This window comes from Lepus europaeus, chromosome 4 (assembly GCF_033115175.1).
Source record: "Lepus europaeus isolate LE1 chromosome 4, mLepTim1.pri, whole genome shotgun sequence".
Taxonomy (NCBI): Eukaryota; Metazoa; Chordata; class Mammalia; order Lagomorpha; family Leporidae; genus Lepus; species Lepus europaeus.
The window spans coordinates 51,997,003-52,021,167 of NC_084830.1; the positions used below are offsets into that span (position 1 = coordinate 51,997,003).

At 38.7% G+C, this 24,165-nt stretch overlaps 1 protein-coding gene across 2 annotated transcripts; it reads right to left on the minus strand.

Moving 5' to 3' along the window:
- Window positions 1-1,501: 1,501 nt before the first annotated feature.
- On the minus strand, window positions 1,502-22,589 carry OTUD6B (OTU deubiquitinase 6B). Of its 2 annotated transcripts, XM_062188273.1 has the most exons (7): window positions 22,397-22,589; window positions 21,595-21,743; window positions 17,674-17,754; window positions 11,387-11,699; window positions 8,973-9,034; window positions 4,968-5,074; window positions 1,502-3,886 (listed from the first exon to the last, which is right to left on the minus strand). In XM_062188273.1, the coding sequence occupies exons 1-7, from the start codon at window positions 22,476-22,478 to the stop codon at window positions 3,802-3,804; spliced, it is 879 nt and encodes a 292-aa protein (XP_062044257.1). In that variant the 5' UTR covers window positions 22,479-22,589; the 3' UTR covers window positions 1,502-3,801. The 2 variants fall into 2 exon arrangements, with proteins under 2 accessions (XP_062044257.1, XP_062044258.1); XM_062188274.1 differs by lacking the exon at window positions 4,968-5,074.
- Window positions 22,590-24,165: the final 1,576 nt, after the last annotated feature.

Sequence of the window (24,165 nt, forward strand, 5' to 3'; positions counted from 1 at the left end):
TACTTTTTCTCAGCCACAGAATTCATTAGAGGGAGACCCTCCAGAATGCTCTCCCCACTGGCAAAATTTAAGACTAAGACAAATCCAACAGCTTGGGCTTCAAGTACAGAAACATGGAGCAGAACCTCAGACAACTTGCAAAATGTGTCATAAAAGTACTCTTTTGCTGGTACAAAACAAGATTTTTTGAGCTGCTACAATATAACCTAGTTTATCCTGACTTCTACCAGTGATCTGAAAAGTCAAACACCACTTAGTGGGTAAGGAAAAGAAATTAAGACCCACTAAGCCTTTCCACGGGGGCTCATGTAAAGTCTGGCATTACAGTATTTGCCAAAACTATGTAAAGCAAATGAGTAACTGTGCCCAGCTTCTGTTTTAAAAGGTTTTCCTGGGGTCGGTGCCGTGGCTCACTTGGTTAATCTTTTGCCTGCAGCACCAGCATCCCATATGGGCACTGGGTTCTAGTCCTGGTTACTCCTCTTCCAGTCCAGCTCTCTACTGTGGCCCAGGAGGGCAGTAGAGGATGGCCCAAGTGCTTGGGCCCCTGCACCCACATGGGAGACCAGGAAGAAGCACCTGGCTCCTGGCTTTGGATTAGCGCAGTGCCGGCCATGGTGGCCATTTGGGGGGTGAACCAACGGAAGGAAGACCTTTCTCTCTCTCTCTAACTCTGCCTGTCAAAAAAAAAAAGTTTTCCTTAGAACTTTCCAATCTGATTAGCAATAATACTTAAGATTTAATAAGTGGTTCTCGACTGGGGATGATTGCCTCCAACGAGGCAGTGCTACAGGAACTTGGTAGAGGCCAGGGATCCACAAGACAGGTTGCACAACAAAGAAACAGTCAGCTCAAAACATCAAGAGTGCCAGTACTGAGAAATTCTATTCTAGGTGTATAAAACCTTTCCAATTCCCCTCTTACTGCTTCATTCTTTTTTTGTTTTTAAAGATTTATTTATTTGAAAGTCCAAGTTACACAGAGAGAGGAGAGGCAGAGAGAGTGAGAGAAAGAGAGAAAGAAAGTTTTCCATCTGCTGGTTCACTCCCCAATTCGCTGCAACAGCCGGAGCTGCACTGACCGAAGCCAGGAGCCAGGAGCTTCTTCCAGGTCTCCCATATGGGTGCAGGGGCCTACGGACTTGGACCATCTGTTACTGCCTTCCCAGGCCATAGCAGAGAGCTGGATTGGAAGTGGAGCAGCTGGGACTCCAACTGGCACCCATTTGGGATGCCGGTACTGTATGCGGCGGCTTTACCTGCTATGACACAGCACCGACCCCTAACTTATTTCTAAGAGTCACGGCTTATCCTATTATCTCCCTCTATTCTGTCACATAATTCTTCCAAACCAAATCCCTTAAACCCAAGAATTGGTGATAGTACTGTTCTCAATTACATGTGAAATCAAAATAAAAGCTGAACAAAATTCTGAAGCAAAATGAGTACTCTTTTCTGAATTGTAAAATTGTTAAAGAATGACAATAAGAAGAACAAACAAATGTTGATTTAACTCATTTATCTTTTATTCTTTTGGCAAACATCAGATAATATGAGCAAAACTATATTGCTCACTAAAGATATACACATTCTTTTTTGCTTTATACAGTTGTAAACATATTTAAGTGGATAAAATTCTTGGCTAAAGACATATTCCAGAACTCTTGACATATACTCTTCTTAGTTAAGACAAAAGAAAGCTTATGTAACTTCCATTAGACCATCATCATACAGCAAAACTGAATTAGTATACGCTGCTTTTGAATTAACATCTGCCATTTTTTAAGACTTTTTGGTTATTTTTAAAATGATATTTACCTGAAGTTTTATGGATCAGAAGCTGGTCACACAAACAGTTCATAACCATACTGGTCATTTAAAAATTTGTTAAAATAATAAAATGCAAAAATAAATAAATAATTAAGAAAATTCCAACTTTCCTTGTTAGAGAAAAAAAAGCTACCAGTAAGTTTTCTTTCAAATATTTTAGATAAAGGTGAAATTTACAAGTAGGCTACATTATACTTTCACTGTTTTAATGCTGATATTTTCTGTAAAGTAAAAATATCAGCATTAAAACAGTATTTTCATTTTACAGAAATATATTCATTTTACAGAAAATACAGCATTAAAACAGTAAAAGTATAATTATTATTTCAAAATAAACCCAAAGCATTTAGCATGCTACAATTTAATTCTTTTACAAATCTCAGACCCCCAAAAGCTGAGATCAAGTGTCACAAAACAGGCAACTCTCAGAATATATTTTGTTTGGCAGGCAGAATGACTTTTTCTTCTCCTAAATTGTAGTGCCTTCAGGAAGTACTTGCTTGCTCTAGTTGACTGCAGTCCCTACCAAGTTTCCACATTGTCAATGTGATAGGCATGTGAGACTGACACCCCATTTTCATATTATAAACCCAATGCTTACTTACAAAAAAATTGGTTGTGTTCATGGAGCAAATGTCTTATGTTACAAGCATGATGATAAATCTTACTGTTGTATTTCTAATTTGGAGAAAATTCGTCAAACAGAAAATGTCTCAATTTCTTACTACTTTAACATAACAAATTATCAGACACAAGTATGTATGGGTAATATAGAATGGATACTGTTATGAGTACCTGAAATCTGAGCTACACAAATCATTCCTATAGAAAACTATTGTATACCAACGTTACTGGAGAGGTCACGGCTCCTGACAGTGCTGTCAACATAAAAACTCTTAAATTTTTGAGTTGATGGAAAGGTGACATTAACAAGGCTAATAAAATAACAAGTAACAAAGGTTTTCATCTAATCTTAAAGTATAAAGCATAAAGTGAAATCCTATAAGATAAATTGGAAAAAAAAATAATGAAATAAATGTGGCCTTGGACCCTTTTTCCTGCACCAGGTACAGAATAAGAGAGGTTACAAAATGTTTCTTGGTGGAAAAGGCTACAGACAGCAATGCAAGGAAACATACACAGACACACACACACACACAAATACAAAAATCTGTAGTTACAAAAAGAAGCAAGAAATGATGGTACTAGCTCCAATCTGAAGTTTAAAAAACAACAAAGAACAACAAATGAATTAGAAAAACAGTAATCTGTTAGGTCTTTCTGAAGTCATACACAAATAAAAAACTGATCTCTCATTGTTTAGGTTTAAATCTGACAGGGAACACCTATTTGCCTTTGAATTTCCTCTTTGAAGTTAATGACTGATTCTCATCTGAATAAATATTTTTAAGTTTTTAATTATTAAGGTAAGTAAGCTTCTTAACGGCACTCAAATAGGTTTATATCAAAAGCTTCATTGCATTAATCCCCTCAATACCAAGGTTACTACAATCAAATTCATTTTATAAGCATTAATTACATTTGCTATCACCATACTACAATATTATAATGATAAATGACTGAGTCACTTCACTTCTTCAAGAAAAATTACATTGAAATTGTCACTTTGAAAGCTTTCAGTAATGAGGAAAAAAATGAAAAACATTTAAAATGCACACAAGGCAGGATGTCCAGGATCCTAAATAAATAAAAGTATCAGCAAACAGGGTACCATCTTGGTCTGTTAATGATGTTCTCCACAATGGACTTACCAATTTTCAGAGTAACACTAAGAAGACAGTGGTGAAAGCTGATCTCTGACATATTTCTCAAAAGCCTGTTAGTAGCTTTAGCATAAAACTGGTTTAAGGTAGTTGTGTTTTTCAGTAGCATTTAGAACAAACCCAGCATTTGACAGGAATACTCAGCTTGGCACACTGTGCTAAAACACAGTTGTATAGCATTTTGTACACTAGCTGCAATTTTCAGTAGCTGCGTTCACCAACTGTGTAACAGAATTGTAATGTTCTCCTAAGCCATATGCATGTCTCATATATCTGAAATGAAAAAAAGAAGAAATAAGCAGATTTGATCAAAGTAATTTATTATATATAAATGCTTATTGTGTAAATAAAACAAAGCACTTTAAGTTACTTAGTCCATGGGAGAATCACTCAGTAGACTACATGAACATATTTATTAAGAGTTCATAGGGTGGGTATTGTGACACAGTGGGCTCAGCCGCTGCTTGGGGCTACCACATCCCATGTCGAGTGCTAGATCAAGTTCCAGCTACTCCCTGCTTCCAATCCAGTTTCCCCCACTAATCTGCCAGGAGACAGTGGATGATGGCTCAAGCACTTGAGCCCCTGCTACTCATGTGGGAGACCAGGATGGAGTTCCCAGCTCCTAGCTTTGGCCTCTCACGGCCCCAGTTGTTTTAGACAGTTGGGGAATGAACCAGCAGAAGGAAGATCTCTCTTTTTCTCTCTGTCCCTTCCTGTCTGTCACTCTGCTTTTCAAATAAAATAAATAAATCTTTAAAACCAAAAAAATAATTCAATACCATTTGAAAAGTATCAGCGTCAGGAAGATCTGGTTCAATCATCACAGGGAAAATGGAAAAGCTGAGATGCCGAGTGCTCAATAAGCTTCAGTTTTTACCTAAACCCAAGCCATTAATGACTATCTTAATAGGACTAGCTAATAAACATTAAAAGCAATAGCAAACATTTTATGCTATATTGCAGAGATTTCTCAATTATGTAAAATATCTTTACAATATGAAAGAAAACCTCTAAACAAGAAACTTGATATATTTCAGTTTTACACTTGTAAAATTTTAGCATTGCTTATGTCAAACTAGAATACACAAACTAATCCTAAAACTTCAAAGCTTTTAAAAATTACCTTATTCTTAACTCATTACACAAGAATAAATCACTAGCTTGAAACATTTCTAAATCATAAATCTTAACAATGCTTTCTAGTTTTGTAATAGCGTTACCATAAAATAAGCAGAATTAAGTTAGCTAAAGATATTGTTTTTGATTGATCAACATATAAAACCTAAATTTTTTAATATTCCTTTTTGTCTTAATTATGAAAACCAAACATCAAACATTTCTAGGTACTTACACAAGTATTAATGGTTTTTTTTTATATTCTTCACCAACTACAATAGGAAGAGAATCCGCCTGTATTATTTCTATTGGAGTTTGCAAAATGTGAGATAGAGCTCTTAGCTACAGGGGGAAAAAAGTATATTAGCAAGGAAAATAAAAACATAAATTTTATTCAAGTCATAAACTAGTGAAATGCATATGAACAGGGCAAATGAGGAGGAATGTACTCTGTTTATCACTGTACACCAAGACCCTGGCACAGTCAGCATTTTATAATTATTTATTGAATAAATAAATCTAATGCTTATTAAATAAAATACAGAGGTTCCTAAGCCCTAACCAACAGCTTTTTAAAATATCAATAAAATTAATGAAGTGGGTGATAAGTAAATTGAGTTTAATTTTTTTAATACTTTTTATTTATTTATTTGAGAGGCAGAGTTAGAGAAAGGGAGAGACAGGGAGAACCATCCGCTAGTTCACTCCTCAAATAGCTGCAATGGCCAGAGCTGGGCCTATCCAAAGCCACAAGTCAGGAGCTTCTTCTGGGCTTCCACGTGGGTGCAGGGGCCCAAGCACGTAGGCCACCTTTGACTGCTTTCCCAGGACATATGCAGAGAGCTGGATCAGAAGAGGAACAGTTGGGACCCATATGGAATGCTGGTGCCACAGGCAGAGGCTTAGCCAACTAAACCATAGCACCAGCCCCGACTGGCCTTATTAAACTAGTCTTATCTGCTTTTGAGTAAGCTTGAAAATTTCTATAAAAAAATTTTTAAATGCTCAAGCATCAGACCAAATCAACTACAATGGTGGGGGGCAAACCAAGATTTTTTTTAAAAAAAGCTTTTTTATGATTCTAACATATAACCCACCAGTGCTGAGAACTTCTGTAACTGTCAGGGCAAAACTAGGGTGAGGTATAAATGAACTGTACTTCCTTTTAAGGAATTTCCAAATGATAAATATACAACTTTAAGTAATTTTATACCATACCAGATACAACTAGAACCCATACATATGAATAATGGTTAATAACAAATATTAATGCTAATATTTTTTAGACTTACTATGATCAAGTACTCTTAAATACTATATGTGTATTAATTCAATCTTCACAACAGCTTTAAGAAATAGGTATTATTGTTAAAGATTTAGAGTCTGAGGGAAAAAAAGAGACTTATCAAAGTCAAGTTTTAGGAAATGAACTGACTTGTGTTGAAATAAGGAAATCTGTCTCTGGAGTCTGAGTTTAGAAACAAATCAATCGTTAACAGTCTTCAATCATAATACCTTGGCTTATGTATTTGGCCCAGTATAAATAAGGACACCCTATCAACAACCTTATAAGAGGTTTTGAAAGAACATAATAAACTACTTCAGGAATCTGCAAGGTAGTAAATCTAATCCCATATTCTACCTTCTAAAATATTGCTTTGAGGCACATTTTCAAAATTTAAAATGACATTTTTAAAAAACTAGTACAGAATGGAGGGTGAAAAACAAGTTCTGGGAATCTTAACATCCCTGCTAACTCTCTAGAAATCACATAGATTTTTCTCTTTAATACTTCAAATTTACTCCATTGTGATAACAGCAACTCTTATTTCAAATGAATTCATAAATGAATGGCTTATGGGTAAATGTCCTGCAAAGAATGTTTTGAAAAGTTCTTCTTGATTTAAAAAGAGTTGATGAGGTCTCTAATACTCAAAAATTTGTGATACTTGTAGGAAAATTCAACCATCGTTATTCCTAATTCAGTCACAAAGCTATTATGGAAACTTCCCAAGTTTCAGAGGCGCAGGAGAAGCATACAAAACTAGTGGACATAGTACCCTCTAGTGGAGAGGTACAAAAATAGCACTACTAGCAACAAGATGTGAGAAACACTCATGTCACATCTTCAAGCAATAGCTTCTGGAACTGAAATATTCAAATCTGCAGACTACTCAAGATGACTGATCATCATTACATACTACTAAATATGACAGTGCCAGATTCACTACTTTAGCTTATAAACTTTAATGCATGTACTCCCCTTATTTAACCCATAAAGCATCAAATTTTCAATTCTGTGAATATTTCACATATTTATTACAAAGTTACTGTTAAGTGGGATATATATTTTCAACTTAAGTAGTTAGAGGATCCTACAAACATTAGACTATGGAACATAACGGGTTAATGTTCATAAATGCTTGACTGCATACATCTACAGGAGTTTTACTATCCATTCAATAGTTAAGAAATGAGTTTGGGGCCAGTGCTGTGGCGTAGTGGGTAAAAGCACCAGTTCGAGGACTGGCTGCTCCACTTGCGATCCAGATCCCTGCTGTGGCCTGGGAAAGCAGTAGAAGATAGTCCAAGTCCTTGGGCCCCTGCACCCATGTGAGAGACCTGGAAGAAGCTCCTGGCTCCTGCCTTTGGATTGGCACAGCTCCAGCTATTGTGGCCAGCTGGCTAGTGAACCAGCGGATGGAAGCTCTCTCTCTCTCTCTCTCTCTCTCTCTCTGCCTCCCCTTCGCTCTGTGTGTAACTCTGACTTTCAAATAAATAAATAAAATCTTAAAAGAAAAAAAGAAAAAGAAATGAGTTCAGGAATTTGGCTAACTCCTCCAATCTCACAAAACCAAAACACAGGGAAAAGCAAACACCTGAACCTGGGAGTTTTCACCTTCAGTCTTTCTAGTATCATAGGCTGCTTTACCACAAGTTGGCTCACTTTTCTATTTTGTGTATTTAGTTTTAATGAAACAAAAGTAAGATTTAAATTAAAAAAAAAGTACAGCTAAAACAAAATCCTAACTCCCTACAAATGATTTGTTTTATTATTTTATTACATATGAATTAATGCATCCACTACTGCATTCAAGTGGGCCAGTGTTCTGGCGTAGTGGGTTAAGTCGCTATCTACGTGGCTGGCATACAATATGGGCACCAGTTCAAATTCCATGTACTCCACTTCTAATCCAGCTCCCTGCTAATGCACGTAGGAAAGCAGAGAAAAGTCCGTGGGCCCCTGCACCCATGTAGAAGACCCTGAAGCTCCTGGCTTCTGGCTTTGGATGGCCCAGCACCAGCCATTTGGGGAATAAACCAGCAAATGGAAGACTTCTCTGTCTCTCTGCGTAACTCTGCCTTTCAAATAAATAAAATAAATCAGATACTATGAAGTGGGAATTTAAAACATAATTGTGGGGCTGGCCCTGTGGCGCAGTGGGTTAAAGCCCTGGCCTAAAGCGCTGGCATTCCATATGGGTGCCGGTTCTAGTCCCGCTGCTCCTCTTCTGATCCAGCTCTCTCTGCTGTGGCCTGGAATAGCAGTAGAAAGGCGGCCCAAGTCCTTGGGCCCCTGCACCCAAGTGGGAGACCCGGAAGAAGCTCCTGGCTTCAGATCAGCACAGCTCCGGCCGTTGCGGCCATCTGGGGAGTGAACCAGCGGATGGAAGCCTCTCTTTCTGTCTCCCTCTCTCTGTAACTCTTTCAAATAAATAAAAAATAAATCTTTTTAAAAAAGAAAAAGCCATAATTTTAATAGATGTGTTACGATAAGATTTGATTTATAATTTCACATTAAAAATATTATTGACTATTTCTGATGTAAAGGAGAAGTTACTTTTCCAAAAGTGATTTTCATCAGCTTAGCTACTAGGGTAAATTTAAATCTTCAGTTTCAAAAGTCCAGAAAATCAAATATATTGCCAGTAGCAGAATCATAAATGAAAATAACAAACATCAAATTTACATAGATGAAATACTAGCTTCTCCAACACACAGATCTAATACTGAGCTATTCAAAATAAAATAGTGCTTCACTTCCTTAAGGTACCTCTTTTAATCAAAAAACCTAAGAATGTTAATTCCGTATTTCTTTGTCAGTAGGAAAGGAGCAAATATAAAAATAAAAGGAGTCTTCAAAGAGAAACTGGGATCAACTTAAAAACATCTGAAACCACAGAAGGGATTTAGAAATAATTTAAGGACCCACAGTCACTCTGAATAATTACAAACTTACCTCAAGTTGACCTCCCCATGCAGCTGTGTTTACAATATCATCACAGTACTTTCCAAACTCTTCTGTTAAGAACAGAGCAGAATTTGCACTTAATAATTTTCCTAACTCATGTTACAATATCCCTTTTATGGTTCCCACAATTCTTGGTGAAATGTCCAAATTACAAACATCCTCCTTTCTCTACCAGAACCCTCCAGAATTTAATCAATTTCTCAGATCCAACTTACTTCACCCCAAATTTCTGCTACCTTTCCACCCAAGAACAAAGCAATCCACTTCAGTTTCTCTCCCTCAGCCTGAAGCCCAGAGACTCACCTCTATAAGAAACCTATTTCTCTTTGTTTCAAGCAATGACCCACAAAATTGCTATCCTGGTCATTATCTTGATATGAATTTTGAAATTCAAATACCACAAAAACTAAAATATTCAGCCTCTATATAATTAGGATTGTTCTAAGACCCTACAAGAAATGTAAGAAGGAAATCAGGGCAGACATACAAATGAGTTGAAACTCTCACCAGAGATACAGCATCAAATAGTGCTGCCCTTGTTATTTTGGAAGCACTTACATGATTTGTATCAGTACCACTTCTACCAAAGAAAGGCTTCTGGGAGGAAAAATAAAAGACCTAATCAGAGTTTACAATAGATATAGCTTGTATACACATCTTTTATATAGCATGTTAAGTTTAAAATTGGCCACAAACATCCTTCCTGTTCAGAGATGGGGGAGGATATATGGGCAATCTAGAAGAAAAGTATGTCCTAACTATGTCTCACATACTCAGTGTCTAGGCCACCATGACCTTCAGTAAACATTATCTGAATGAATAAAGATAAGTAAGTCTTTTGTGTTTTCTCTGACTCACCATAAATGCCCTACAACTAGCAGCACTGAGAAGTTTTAATGATTTAATAATCATTCTGAAAATACATTATAAAAGAGCCATTTATTATGTTAAGAGATACAGAAAAATGTTTCATGGGCCCTAGCAAATTCTGGCAATTTGAAACATAGCAATGGGCCCGGCACTGTGGCATAGTAAGCATCCCATATGGGCACTCGTTCATGTTCTGACTGCTCCTCTTATGATCCAGCTCCCTGATGATGGCCTGGAAAAGCAGTGGAAGATGGCCTAAGTGCTTGGGCCTCTGCACCCATGTTGGAGACCCAGAAGAAGCTCCTGGCTCCTGGTTTCAGATTGGCTCAACACCAGCTGTTGTAGCCATTTGGGGAGTGAACCAGTGGATGAAAGACCTTTGTCTCTCCCTCTTTCTGTCTCTTCCTCTCAAATAAATAAATCTTAAAAAAAAAAAAAAAAAAAAAAAAAGGAAAAAACAGCAATGATCTAAAACAGCAGATGTATTAGATATATTAACATTTATAACATGACACCTATGGAAAATAAATTGTCTATAGAATTAGTTACGTCTGTAGTTAATACTCGATATCTTTCAACAGATACCTTAGGCCATACACACTAAAGGAGACCTGACAATTAGCGCTCACTCTTACCTATTTTGTATCATGCTGTACCTTCCTTTCATGAGGACAGCCTCCATCAAAGGAAAGTCAACCTTAACCTTCCCCTCCCCAATCTGTCCTGGCCTTATGACTTGTTCCCAGTGGATAGTGCCAACCCTGCTATATTCTCCCAAAGATGAACTTTCCTCTATTCTATTCTTGACTGCCTGGAAGTCCTTTTGGAATTTTACTTGCTTTCTCCTCAATTGCTAGGTATGCATTTTGTCATAACTGTCAAAAGTACTAGAGAGAATAAAGCAGGTTTCTGGTCTTAAAATCATACTTTATGCCAATACAATCTTTATAATTATGCTCTAGAGAGAATAAAATTAAATCTCCTAAAGTAAAATATTAAAGGAGGAATTAGTTTTCCTAAGCATTCTCTGCTTATGGTTTTCAGACCCATCATATAAGGTTACTTCAAAAAGCTCATGGAAAGTGGAAGTAAAAGATAAGTTTTTTGGTGCAAATTTTTTTTTTTAAATTCATGCAGTTTTTCATAATATATATTTTCCATGAACTTTCTGAAGACCTCTTGTATACTTCCAGAGACTGGCCAAAGTTTACCTTCCTATATGCTTAATTTGTTAAATATGAATTTATACTATTCTTTTTTTAATAATAATGATTAATACTATTACTATTTTATCTTATAAAACCAATTAATATATTTTAACCACAAAGTGGTTACATACTTAAGGGATGTCAATGAAACAAAATGTATCAGCACCTATTAAAATTACAGAAAATAATTCTGCCTCAATTTTGTGATTTTTTTCTTGTAATGACTATATAGGCTTTTCTTATGCTCAATCCCAGGAAGCACTTTATTAAAAACAACCACAGCCACAACCACCAACAGCAACATGACAAAGAAAAATATATCACCTGAAGTATACATATTTCCTGTATTAGGGTTTGTTAGAAATGGCAGGAAGTCTTCCACATGGCTCTGCATATATTCAGCGGTTTGACTTCTTAATGCAGCCACAGTCACAGCACAATCCTGTTCTTTCAGTTGATCTTCAATAGCTCTATACATACAGTGGCCATCTGACGGAATCTGTTTAATTTCCAACTGTCTAGCTGCCAATATTTGAGCAAGTTTTTCACTTTCTATATGTCTGGCCCCAGATAAGTTTTCAATTTCAGCTTCTGCTATCCTTTCTTCTCGCTCCTTCTCCAGTGCAGCTTTTTTGTCCTAGGAGACAATGTAGAAATATTAATTCATATAGTGAGTAGGCTCATTCTAAGGAGACTGAAATGTAATATTCTCAAAACTTTTTGGCATTTTTCTCCCTTCTCCCACAAGCATGATCATATTGATCATCTCATCACTTGTATAATTTTCTACACTATGGGGTTTGGCATTGTGGTCTAATGGATTAAACCACCACCTGCAATGCCAGTATGCCATATGGGGCCAGTTCAAGTCCATGCTGCTTCACTTCCAATCCAGCTCCCTGTTGATGTCCTGGAAAAAGCAGTGGAAGAGGCCCCAAACGCTTGGGCCCCTGCTACCCACGGGAGAGACCCAAGAGCTTGCTTCGGCCTGGCCCAGCCATCTGGGGAGTGAACCAAAGGATGAGAAGCTCTCTCTCTGTCTGTCCCTCTCTCTGTATAACTCTTTCAAATAATTAAATGAATCTTAAAGAAAGAAAAGTCTACGCTATGAACTACTTTAAGAGACAACTGTCTTATTCATCTGTGTATTTCTTATACCTTGCCCTGTACTAGTACTTAAGAAAGCCTTCGAATCCTTCTTTGAAAACTACGTAAAAATTATAGGTCAATTTCTAAAGTTTGTATTTACTGACTTCAGAGTAATATCTCAAGACTGAAAGACTAAGTTAGCCTAGACGTTAAAGCAGAATATTATCATATTTAAGCACTGGATAAACCAAGCTTCTGGGTAAACCAAGTGAGACATTAGTATTCTCAAGCCTTTAGAAGGTCACAAGAAAGGGGCCATTTGGGGAGTGAACCAGCAGATGGAAGATCTCTCTCCCTCTCTCTCTGTAACTCTTTCAAATAAAAACAAATCTTTAAAAAAAAAAAAAAAGGGAAGGGGTATAGGCAGGCACACGTTTTATCTAGTTTTAAATAAACTGTATATTTACACTCACATATATTTAATAAAAGGATAAAAACATTCATCTTTATAAAAAATTATATTACAGATAGAAGAAAGCTCCCCTTAAGGATCAGCACCCAGTCCAGAGGTTTGCTATAGATCTTTCTAGACTATTCTTCCATGTATTTTTTTATTATATTTTATTTTATTTTATTTTATTTTTTATTTTTGACAGGCAGAGTGGACAGTGACAGAGAGAGACAGAGAGAAAGGTCTTCCTTTGCCATTAGTTCACCCTTCAATGGCCGCTGCGGCTGGTGCGCTGCGGCCGGCGCACCGCGCTGATCTGATGGCAGGAGCCAGGTGCTTCTCCTGGTCTCCCATGGGGTGCAGGGCCCAAGCACTTGGGCCATCCTCCACTGCACTCCCGGGCCACAGCAGAGAGCTGGCCTGGAAGAGGGGCAACTGGGACTAGAACCCGGTGTGCCGGCGCCACAAGGCACAGGATTAGCCTGTTGAGCCACGGCGCCGGCTCTTCCATGTATTTTAATAAATACATACTGTAGTAAATCTCACAGAAAATGTTTTGTAGTAAAAATGGTATATATTACATCCTGCAATTTGCTTTTGTTATTCAAGTGTCTTACGAGATCTTTCCATAGTAGCATATGCAAGGATGAGGTGGGGTGAAGTCAGTGAGAAATTTGTGACAGGAAGGATGACAGGAGATGGGATGGGAAGGTTGGGGAAGAAGAAAGATTCCCGACAACTCAACTAGTAAGGATTAAAAACCAGAAAACAGCCGGCGCCGTGGCTTAACAGGCTAATCCTCCGCCTTGCGGCGCCAGCACACCGGGTTCTAGTCCCGGTCGGGGCGCCGGATTCTATCCCAGTTGCCTCCCTTCCAGGCCAGCTCTCTGCTGTGGCCCAGGAAGGCAGTGGAGGATGGCCCAAGTCCTTGGGCCCTGCACCCACATGGGAGACCAGGAGAAGCACCTGGCTCCTGGCTTCGGATTGGCGAGATGCGCCGGCCGCAGCAGCCATTGGAGGGTGAACCAACGGCAAAAAGGAAGGCCTTTCACTCTGTCTCTATCACTATCCACTCTGCCTGTCAAAAAAAAATAAAATAAAAATAAAAACCAGAAAGCAATGTAGCTAGGATACCAGAGAAAAGTGCCAAAGACATAATGTTGGGGGCAAAACAAGATAGTTATACAGTTAATATATATTAAATCCATGCATATACAGCAGACACACAGAAATACATACAAAAAATATTTGTGCTTTTCTCTGGATGAGAGAATTATAAAATACATTGTTTTATTTTGGTGTGTGTGTCTGTGCTTTTCTGCTTCTTTCTAGAAAATTGTCTACCATGAGTAAGTTTTACTTGTACACTTGGGGGGAACTGCTCTTCAATTATGAGAATAAAAACAGTTAATTAGTAGTGAAGTACAGTGAAGGATTTCACAAACAAGAGTAGGGAAAAAATAGACTTTCATAACCCTATCTCTAATTCCTCCTTGAAGTAGATGCAAATAGGTAGGTAGGCAAACTTCAATTTATTGCCAAATATGCGTACTACCTGCATGTTATGTGTCATGCTAGGCTTCACCTTGAGTGATTTATAAGTTTCCTGAGTCCAAAGCAGTAATAGCTTCCTAATAAAACCTAAGTCTCTTTAGGTAATTTTTTCTCTCCCAACTCTAACCATGACAGAGGTTAACAAATTTATTTCACTGCATACCTACAACTGTGAATTACAGAGACCTAAACTTTTAAAACACAAGATGGCACTATTACTTTACGAAACACTAAATAAAAAGCAGTTTTAGAGGGGAGAGGAAGAATAAGCACCTTAGAAATCATCTAATCCAAACCCCCTCATTTTCCTCTTCTGAGGAAACAGCACGCAGAAAGATTTCCAAAGGCCACACAGCTGGTTACAGCAGAGCAGGGACCAAGGGTAACACTTCTATGCAGGCACCTGAATCAGAATAAAAGTCAGAGCACATGGGAGCTGCAGTTAATGGTTATTTACGGGAAAAGGGACCTGCAAAACCGTGTAAGCCTCTAAAATACTAATTCTACTCATTCCATTTTTTCCTAGCAATGTATAGTTTCCCAGTAGCACTAGGCACTTTGGTTTTTACAACCACAGTACTGGAGATAAAATGGTACCAATAAAATCTAAAGAAAATATAAAGAAGATTAAAATAGCATGTAATTAAAAATATACCATTGGTGAAACTAGAGTTGTATTGATATAACGGAAAAACTCAGAGGGATCTTAAACCTGGGTTTGTATGGAATTCTCAATATATCTTTGAAACTACCTGTGTCTAATCTTTCCGTAACACAAAGTGAACTAGATCTCTTTCTAGCTCTCCAATTCCAGTTTTGAAGCTCAGTTCTTCTAAGTTCTACTTTGGGCTCTTTGTATCACACCGAAAAGCTTCTTTGAATTACATAAAATACACCAATATTTTTCTAGATTAAAAATAAGAGATATGCTCAACAATGCTCCACAATGCTCTCACAATAATCTATATAAGGTTCTGTCATTTTATTCTTCCAGAGCTGTATGTATCTCTCCTAAAGATAAACACTTCTACTTAATGGACCTTTATGCCTTGTGCCTTTGGCAAAAAGATAAGTTCCAAATAATGAAATACCCAGTTGTTCACCCTATTTTCAGACATATTATATCTTACAATTTTATTATATATTAAAACCTTTTTGTTTCTAATATAAACAAAGTATGTTTTATATTGTAGTATATTTTTAAGTGTATGTGTTCTGTTCCAGAATCCCATTAATCTAACAAAATAATAAGAAATTTAGGGCATTATTTCTAGTGTATTTTCTCTGCCAACTATTAGGGCAGTTCACTATAAAAAAGATACCAAATTTTTGAGCATCACTGGAAAAGGCATTAGTTTCATTTAGGAAAAAAGTAACAATTTTTGAGTAAGGACAAGGAGTTTTGTTTTTGTTTTGTTCCCCAAGGGTCCAAGTGGGGATAACCAACTTTGAATAAAGACAAGAGAGAATTGCATCCCCATACATTTTCAAGAATTAAATATGCCAGCGCTGTGGTGTAGTGGGTAAAGCTGTCACCTGTGGTGCAGGCATCCCATATGGGCGCCAATTTGAGACCCGGATGCTCCATTTCCAATTCAGCTCTCTGCTATGGCCTGGGAAAGCAGTGGAAGATGACCCAAGTCCTTGGGCCCCTGCCCCGAAGTGGGAGACCTGGAAGAAGGTCCTGGCTCCTGGCTTCAGATCAGCACAGCTCCGGCATTTGCAGCCATCTGGGGAGTGAACCAGCAGATGGAAGACCTCTCTCCCTCTTTCTCTCCCTCTCTCTCTCTCTCTTTTTCTCTGACTCTCCTCTCTCTGTGTAACTGTGACTTTCAAGAAAAATAAATAAATCTTAAAAAAAAAAAAAAGAATTAAATACCCTACTATAAGATATTACTAAGTAATTCCAAAAATTATCTTATTATGCTACTGCCACACAAAAAGTCTATCTTTCAGTTTCTTTTTGTTTTTTTGACAGGCAGAGTTAGACAGTAAGAGAGAGGGATACAGACAGTGAGAGAGAGTCAGAGAGAAAGGTCTTCCTTCCGTTGGTTCACTCCCCTAATGGCTGCCACAGCCAGTGCTGCGCCGATCTGAAGCCAGGAGCTGGGTGCTTTCTCCCGGTCTCCCATGTGGGTGCAGGGACCCAAGCACTTGGGCTATCCTCCACTGCCCTCCTGGGCCACAGCAGAGAGCTGGACTGGAAGAGGAGCAACTGGGACTAGTACCTGGTGCCCCAATGGGACTAGAACCCGGAGTGCCGGCACCGCAGGTGGAGGATTAGCCAAGTGAGCCACGGCGCCAGCCATATCTTTCACTGTTGATCTATGGAAGCTAGATGACAATTTTTGTAGGGCCAAAAAAAAAGAATGAGTATCAAAAGTAGAGAGTTGAACTAGACAATCTGCAAGATACTGTATAATCTAAATTTCATGATTCCAGGAAATTCACATAATATTTAATTAAAAATAACATTTTATACAAGCACCAAAAATGTTTGACTATTTGCAACTTAACCAAATTTCAAATAATAAAAGATGCTGCTCTTAGGTTTAATTCTTTTAGAGACATACTGCAGTATTTAACACAGTAAAAAACACTGGCATTTACTGACCCATTAGTTTTCCAGGGCTTATGTCAGAAACTCTGGCAATAGTATATTATTTAATATTCATAACTATGAAGTAGGTATTATTTTCCCCCTTTGTATATATGTGAAACTGATGCTTAAAGACGGTAAGCATTTTATTCAAAGTCAAAACAGTAAGTAAAATTAAAACCTCAACTGACACCAAACTCCATACTCAACTACATTATGTACTACTAAATGATAAGATACAAAGCTAATTTAAAAATATGCATTCAATTCCTTGAAAATATCAAATACTAGTAAAGTAATACCTGGGACTAAAAAGAATTAAATTGAATCTTTTTTTCTCTTGCAAACTGAAAGGGCCTTACTTATATAACCTCATTCCCATAATATTAAATTGATGAATTTGCTAACTTCCAACAAATTAGTTTCCTTATAAAGCTACATAATTCTCTGAGAATTTTATATATACATATGTATCTTGTTTAACTTCCAGTCCATTTCTATCACTTGAAACTATGGTTTTTAACCAGGCTTGTACATCAGAATCACTTGGATGCATATTCTGAAGATTCAGAACTAAGTCTGGAATAATATATTTGTAAATAGAAAAGAAAAAAATCCTTTGCATTATCACTTTCTATGTAAACTTCAAGCTAGACATGCTATTTTATATTGTCTCAGTCATATTTTCCTCTATAAAATGAAGATTAAAAAATATCATTCTTTGCAGGATTATTGTCCAGACAAAATGATAAAAGCAACCTAGTATAGCATCTGGCACACAGCAAGTGCTTAATAAATGTCAGTTCAGATTTTTGACAAGAAACTCCATTCTTTTTTTTCCCTATTCCCTCTCTATACAACACCTAGGATACGGAGCACATAGCACAAACTTATATACTGGTGACATGACTTTCATACCCGTCTCTTTTGTGCTTTTGATATCCGTGGTGGCTGATTCTCAAGTACCAAGCTGGAAATGTTAACAGCAACAGAATCTATCTGAAGGAAACAAAAAGCATTAACATGTCAATGGAAAGTACTTTTATTAATGAAAGTATTAGATTACTAAATTACTACTGAAAATCACAAATATATCCAATCCTATATTTGAAAGTTCAGTAACAGCACCAGACATGGTATTAGACAACATGGTTTTGTCTGTTTTCTCATTTTTACATGAGACTTTGTCAGATACTCGAGAAGTTTCCCTGTAGTTCTTCAAAGGTGATACTCATTCTGTAGGTTTTTCTCCCTTTTACTGCAATAATCTAAATATTGTACTTCCTGTAAGTGCCAACTCATTCAGTTCTTCACTGTTCTGTTTTCTGAATGTTGACATTATAGGCTGACTATCTCTTATCTAAAATGCTTAAAACTGGAAGTGTTTTGGATTTCAGGTTTTAGAAATATTTATACATACATATTGAGATATATTAGGGACAGGGCTCCAATTTAAACAAAATCCCTTCATGAGTCATATACACCTTATACATGGAGTCTTCACACAATATTTTTAGTGCACCTGTGTTTTAACTGTGAACTCCCCTTCATCTGAGGTCACATGTTGAATCTTCTACTTGTGGCAAATTAAAAAGTTTTATAATTTGGAGGATTTCAGATTGAGGATCAGGGATATTTAATCTGTATAACATATAGATCCTGTGCTGCTTCAGTCCACTACACTACTAATTTCATAACTTCAAATGTGGCAGCAGAGGCCTTTCTCTTCCTTAATTAGCTAGAGATGATGAGCAATCATTCGAGACCCTTGTAACAAGCTGAGCTTTTCCCATCCTTTCCTATATACAAACTGGTAACTACAGAAAATACAGTTAACGTATAACATCATTAGATACTACAATGAATTCTAACACTCAAGTAGCTATTACCTGTTTGCTGAAATAAGATAAAAGATGCTGGACTACTACCAGGATGAGTAGCTAGTATTTATTAGAACTTTAATTTAAGCTAAATATTTTTTAAATATTTATTTGAGAGGCAGAGAGAGAGACAAAGATAGAGAGCTCCCATTCATTGGTTAGCTTTCTAAATGCCCACCAAGCCAAGCCTAGTTCAAGATGAAGCCTAGAGCTGGAAACTCAATCCAGGTCTCCGACATGGGAAGCAGGGACCCAGCTACTACAGCCATCGCCTACTGCCTCCCAGGGTGTGCGTTAGGAGGAATGTGAGCTGAGCCAGGACTAGGACCCAAGCACTCCACTTTGGGATACAGGCATCCCAAAGGCATCTTAAACACAAGGCCAAATGTCTGCTGCATGTTAAGCTTGTTTTCAGTATGACACATACATAAAATGAATCAAGGCCTCCAATACACTAAGACAGAGCTCTCAAAGTTATGTCCCAAACAATCAAAATAACAATCAGAAAAAGACTTCAAAGCATTGTAATTAACTTTAATGAAATAAGGCATCTTAAGATTTTTTGAAGTAGGACCAACACTGTGGCACATCGCAGGTTAATAAGCTCCTACTTGTAATGCCTACATCCCATAACAGCATGCTCATTCAGGTCCCAGCTGTTCTGCTTCTGATCCAGCTTCCTCCTAATGTGCCTGAGAATAGCAGGCAATTGTCCAAGTGCTTTTGTCCCTATCACTCATGTTGGAGACCTGGATGGAATTTCTGGCCACTGGTTTCAGCATGGTCCAGAAACTATTGTAGCCATTTGGGGAAGTGAACCAACAGATGGTAGATCTATCTATCTCCCTCTCCCCTTCTCCCACCCCACCCCTTCTCTGAGAGTTTGTCTTTCAAATAAACAATTTTTTTTAAAAAAAAATTGTTCAGAGGAATCAGTTAAAATTCACAAACTGCCATAATGACAACAGGCAAGATACAACAGAGAAGCAACTGAAAACAAAAGCAATGACATGGAATTTAGGCAGTACTCTGAAAGAAAACCAATTTAAGTTAATGAAAAGATTATAGTTCTAAGTAGAATGAGAGTTTATATTTTAACAGTTGGCAAATACATATCTTAGGAATCAAATATTTTCGTAGTTGAAGGACCTAAGAAAAATATCTGAAAACTGAAAGGCCTGAAAAAGCGAACAAAACAATCTTACGATCAGAAAAGAGAAGCAATTAGCAATACCACAATCATGACAACAAAATTAAACACCTATAGCATCATGTCATGTTACAAGAAGATTAAGTACAATAAAAGCAAGGAAAGCCAAGGAGCTTGATGACAGGCTAACAGTTAAAGAAAAAGACTAACATACAGGACCAGTGTAAATCAGTACAGACAGGCTGATCTCCCTGACAACAGTAGACCAAAAATGAACCAAACAAAATGGAATTTTGCCAGATATGACTTAGCATAGACCTAAGGATTTTCTATCAAATGTGGAATGAGGTTGTAGAGGTTATCATCCTTCATATCCAAACCCATGCCATAAAATACTTCACTATATAAAGTATTACACAACTCAGTATTCACGCCCTGATCGTTCTGATTTTTAACTATGCCTTTGGCACTGCAGAGCTGTTATGGCTTCAAGACAAAATTCTTAATCTCTCTAAGCCTGTTACCACTTGGAAAATGGGATCATCTACACTCACTTCTTAGGAAATGCCTCAATGTTACTGAGGATTAAATAAAATAATGCATGTAATATGCTAAACAAAGTACTCAGTGCATGCACACACACAACATACATATATATACAAGCAACAATGAAAAAATATTAGTTAAAATGATGAGAGTTGGCATACTTTCATTATACCAAGAAACATCAATAAAATCTCATTCAGTATAACTTGTTCATAAAGTACTTTTATAATTTAAAAATGATCTCGGGGTGGGCCTTTGGCCCAGCAGTTAAGATGCCAGCATCCCTTATCTGAGTGCCAGGGTTCAAGTACTGGCTCTGCTTCAAATTCCGGCTTCCTGCTAATGCACATCCTGGGAGGCAGCAGGTGATGGCTCCAACAGTTGGGTCACACCTCCAAGAAGGAGACTAAGAATGATTTCCTAGCTCCCAGCTTGGGCCATCCCAGCACGGTCTACTGGTGGCATTTGGGTAGTGAACCATCTCTGTTTCTCTGCCTTTCACATAAAATAAATAAACAAATTAATAATTTTGGTCTGATATGATGCAGATTAATTAAGCTGCTACCTTCCATTCCAGCATCTCATACTGAAGCGCAGTTTGAGACCTGGAGGCTCCACTTCCAATCCAGCTAGCTCCCTGCTAATGCTCCTGGAAAGCTATAAAAGATGTCCCAAGTATCTGGGCCCATACCATCCATGCAGGCGATCAAAATGAAATTCCTGGCTCCTGGTCCAGACCTCACTGATCCAATTTGGGGAATGAACCAGGGAATAGAAGATCTCTGTCTCTCCCTCTCTGCTGCTCTGCCTTTGAAATAAAATCTTTAAAAAAAAAATGGTTCCCACAATTACTGTTGAATTTAAGAATCTGTGGATCAGATGGCAGAGGTATGCATATTGTCATACTATATGTGATGAAAGGTGAACTAATGAAAGATTAGGTAACTTTGTCCAAGTTAGTTGCACTGGCAATTTTTCAAATAGAAGTCTTATCTTCCAACTTCCATTTGGTGAAGCTTCCTCTAGATCTTATATCAATCTGCTGGTTTTTCAGTAAGTAAACAGGTTAAAAAAAAAAAAAAAGTGTACTCCCTTCACTGATCCCTCATACAAAAACACTACCAGGTAAACCTGGTCACAAACATATTCATGAAAGGTGATATTCTTTTCTCTACCAATTATATAATTTTATACATCAATAGTTTAACAGAGGAAGACGATGTTTTCAAATGCTACAGGCAAAGACGAACATTTTTCACATACCTTGTTCTTAGAAGTCAGCTTCAATTGCTCTAGTTCCTCTCTGTGTTTCTGTTCCAGTTCTTTTTCCAACTTAGCAACATCTTCAGTGAGTTGCTTCCTTCTCTTTTTGTCATTCTTGGGAACAGCATTTTTCATACCCTGAATTTTGGCTGCAAAGTCACCCAAATCATTATGTCAGAAACTCAAGAGTAAGGAAATGGTGAACAGGAACCAATAAGGGAATGATAAGGGGAGGGAGCATCTAAAAGAATAAATTATGGAAGCAAAAGGAGCCATCACAGTTAAAAAAAAAAAGGGGGGGGGGAAGGGCTCAGATGAAGCTGAGGAAAAAAAATATGTTCTGTAACATAACCTTGAATTTATGTGCGACACAGGAGAAAAAACAAACTGGCTGACGGTCCAAGTCTTTAAGTATCCCTTCTGAGCCCTCCAAACCGAGGTGAGGACATTCAAAACGCACCCTCTGGGGAGGAGCGCTGATAACCGGGGCAGGAACGGTAAAGGGAGGCGGCGAGGGTCGGGAAGGGGCCGGCGTCGGCCCAAATCCCTGGCTCCGGGGTCTTCTCAGACACCGGTCCCGGGCGGCGAGGAGTAAGCGGCAGCCTCTGAAGAAGCTTAGGCTGAGGAATTACGAGGCAGCCGAAGCAGGAGGGGAAGCAGGAAGAGACACGGCCACCTGCTGCTCTGGGGGCAGTCTTGGGGGTCCAGGTCTGCACACGCTCCCGAATCCGCAGGACCCACCCGCCACGCGCCCTGCCCAGGGCCCGGGAGACGTCTAGACTCCCACTTCCTCCGCCATCACCTTGCAACTCCTTCTTCTCTTTACGATGCCTTCTCACCAGCTGCTCCTCTTCATCAAGTTCTTCTGTCGAGACAGCCTCCATGACGCCCAGGTAGCCCAGCACACGCGAGAGACGAAAGCTGCAGTACCAGCGAGCAGGCACCTTCAACCCTCAACCTTCACCCGGGGCGCCATTGGCTACGGCTGGACGTCAGCCCCGCCTTCAGGGCGGCACCAGACTTAAACCGAGCCATTGGGATGAGGAGTAACCGGAATGGAATTCTGCGCGTGCGCACGACCGTGGCGCGGCGCTGAGGGGAGGCGTGGCAGGGGAGGAGCGTGAGGGCGCACGGAGGTGTGGCTGGAGTTTGCAGCCTGGTGATTGACTGAAGCGCTGGGCGCCCTGCTGCAATCAAGCTACGCACTAGGCTATTGGCTCCTGGCGTGAGGCGCGCAGAGATGACGTCGAGGAAATCATTTTGGTAGTTTATTTTGTGTGGTGCTTAGTGTCCTTTATTTAATCTTTGTTTTTGGCCCCCATCGGTAAGGACAGCTATTGAAAAGGTAAGAAAGGAACGTAAAACATTTTTTTTTAATCGTGGGTAATTATCAGTAGAAATCATTGGGATGCATTAATCAAGGTACAGGGAACTAAGTTCTGTTTATTATTTTCAAGGTCAAAAAACTGCCATTCAGAAGAAAGGAACAGAGCTAAGTAATCGACAAAGTGAAGTAGGCAGGCATACAGGTTGGATTTGTGAACTGGAAGACCACGCCCCTGTGTGACCTCATGCTCCTACCTGATGCCTTGGCCACGCCCTTGTGTGGCTTCATTCCCCTACCTGGCCTTACCGGGGTGCCCACCAGCCAATCAGGTTAATTGACCACTCCCCTTTGGAGTGGGTTAAAAGCCTGGGGCACACTGTGCCCAGCCTGCTCTTTTTCCCTGGCGTCTTGCTAGGAAGGGGCTTGCTGTAGCCCCACGCCTCCAGGGCGCATGGCCTTCGGGCCATGTGTTCTGGGCTTCCTGGCCTAGATGCTCTTCCACGTGGCTGGTTCCTGGTGCTCGGTATGAACCACTAATTACCTCTTTTTCTTAAATAAAGCTCTTACTCTCCTGTGCATCTTTCTTACTAAATAAAAGCTTAAAATGTACCATGCTGCCTCGTTTATCTGTGCCGGTATTTAGAATTCTTCTCTAAATATTAGGCAAGAACCCTCTTGGGCTTATTAATATTGGGGATTTAGTAATAAGCCTGTGGTAAAATTGTAAGGCACCCCAAATTCTGGTAGTACATGTGGCACCCCGGCTAGCATTTCTGTGGAACTTTAAGGGGCCACGTTTTAGTGTGAATTTTAGGGGGTCTTGTCCGATATCAAAAGTGCCTTCTCTCAAAATGGATCAAGTGGTGGAAATAGAAAATATTGAAAGGATTGGGTATAATATCATGCAGGAGCTTAATGACTTATGTTCAGTGGTAAAACAGGTAATGTCAGGGAGTTGAGAGAGTTAACAGATATGCAAACCGGATTGGCCATCAAATGGAATTACTGCAGTCAAGTCACAACAAGAGAAGGCCTCACGGAATGCAAAGCAGAGGGGACAAGACATCAAGATAAGACAACAGAAGAAAGGCCTAGAGGGTCTGTCCAGGAGATGCAATCTTCGAGGAATAGGAGTACCTGAAACAGGACAAAGCAGACGGCACTGAAACAATAATTAAAGAGCTAATTGAAAAAAAATTTTCTGGAGTTGAAAAACCAACTAGAGCTACAAGCTCACAGGATAC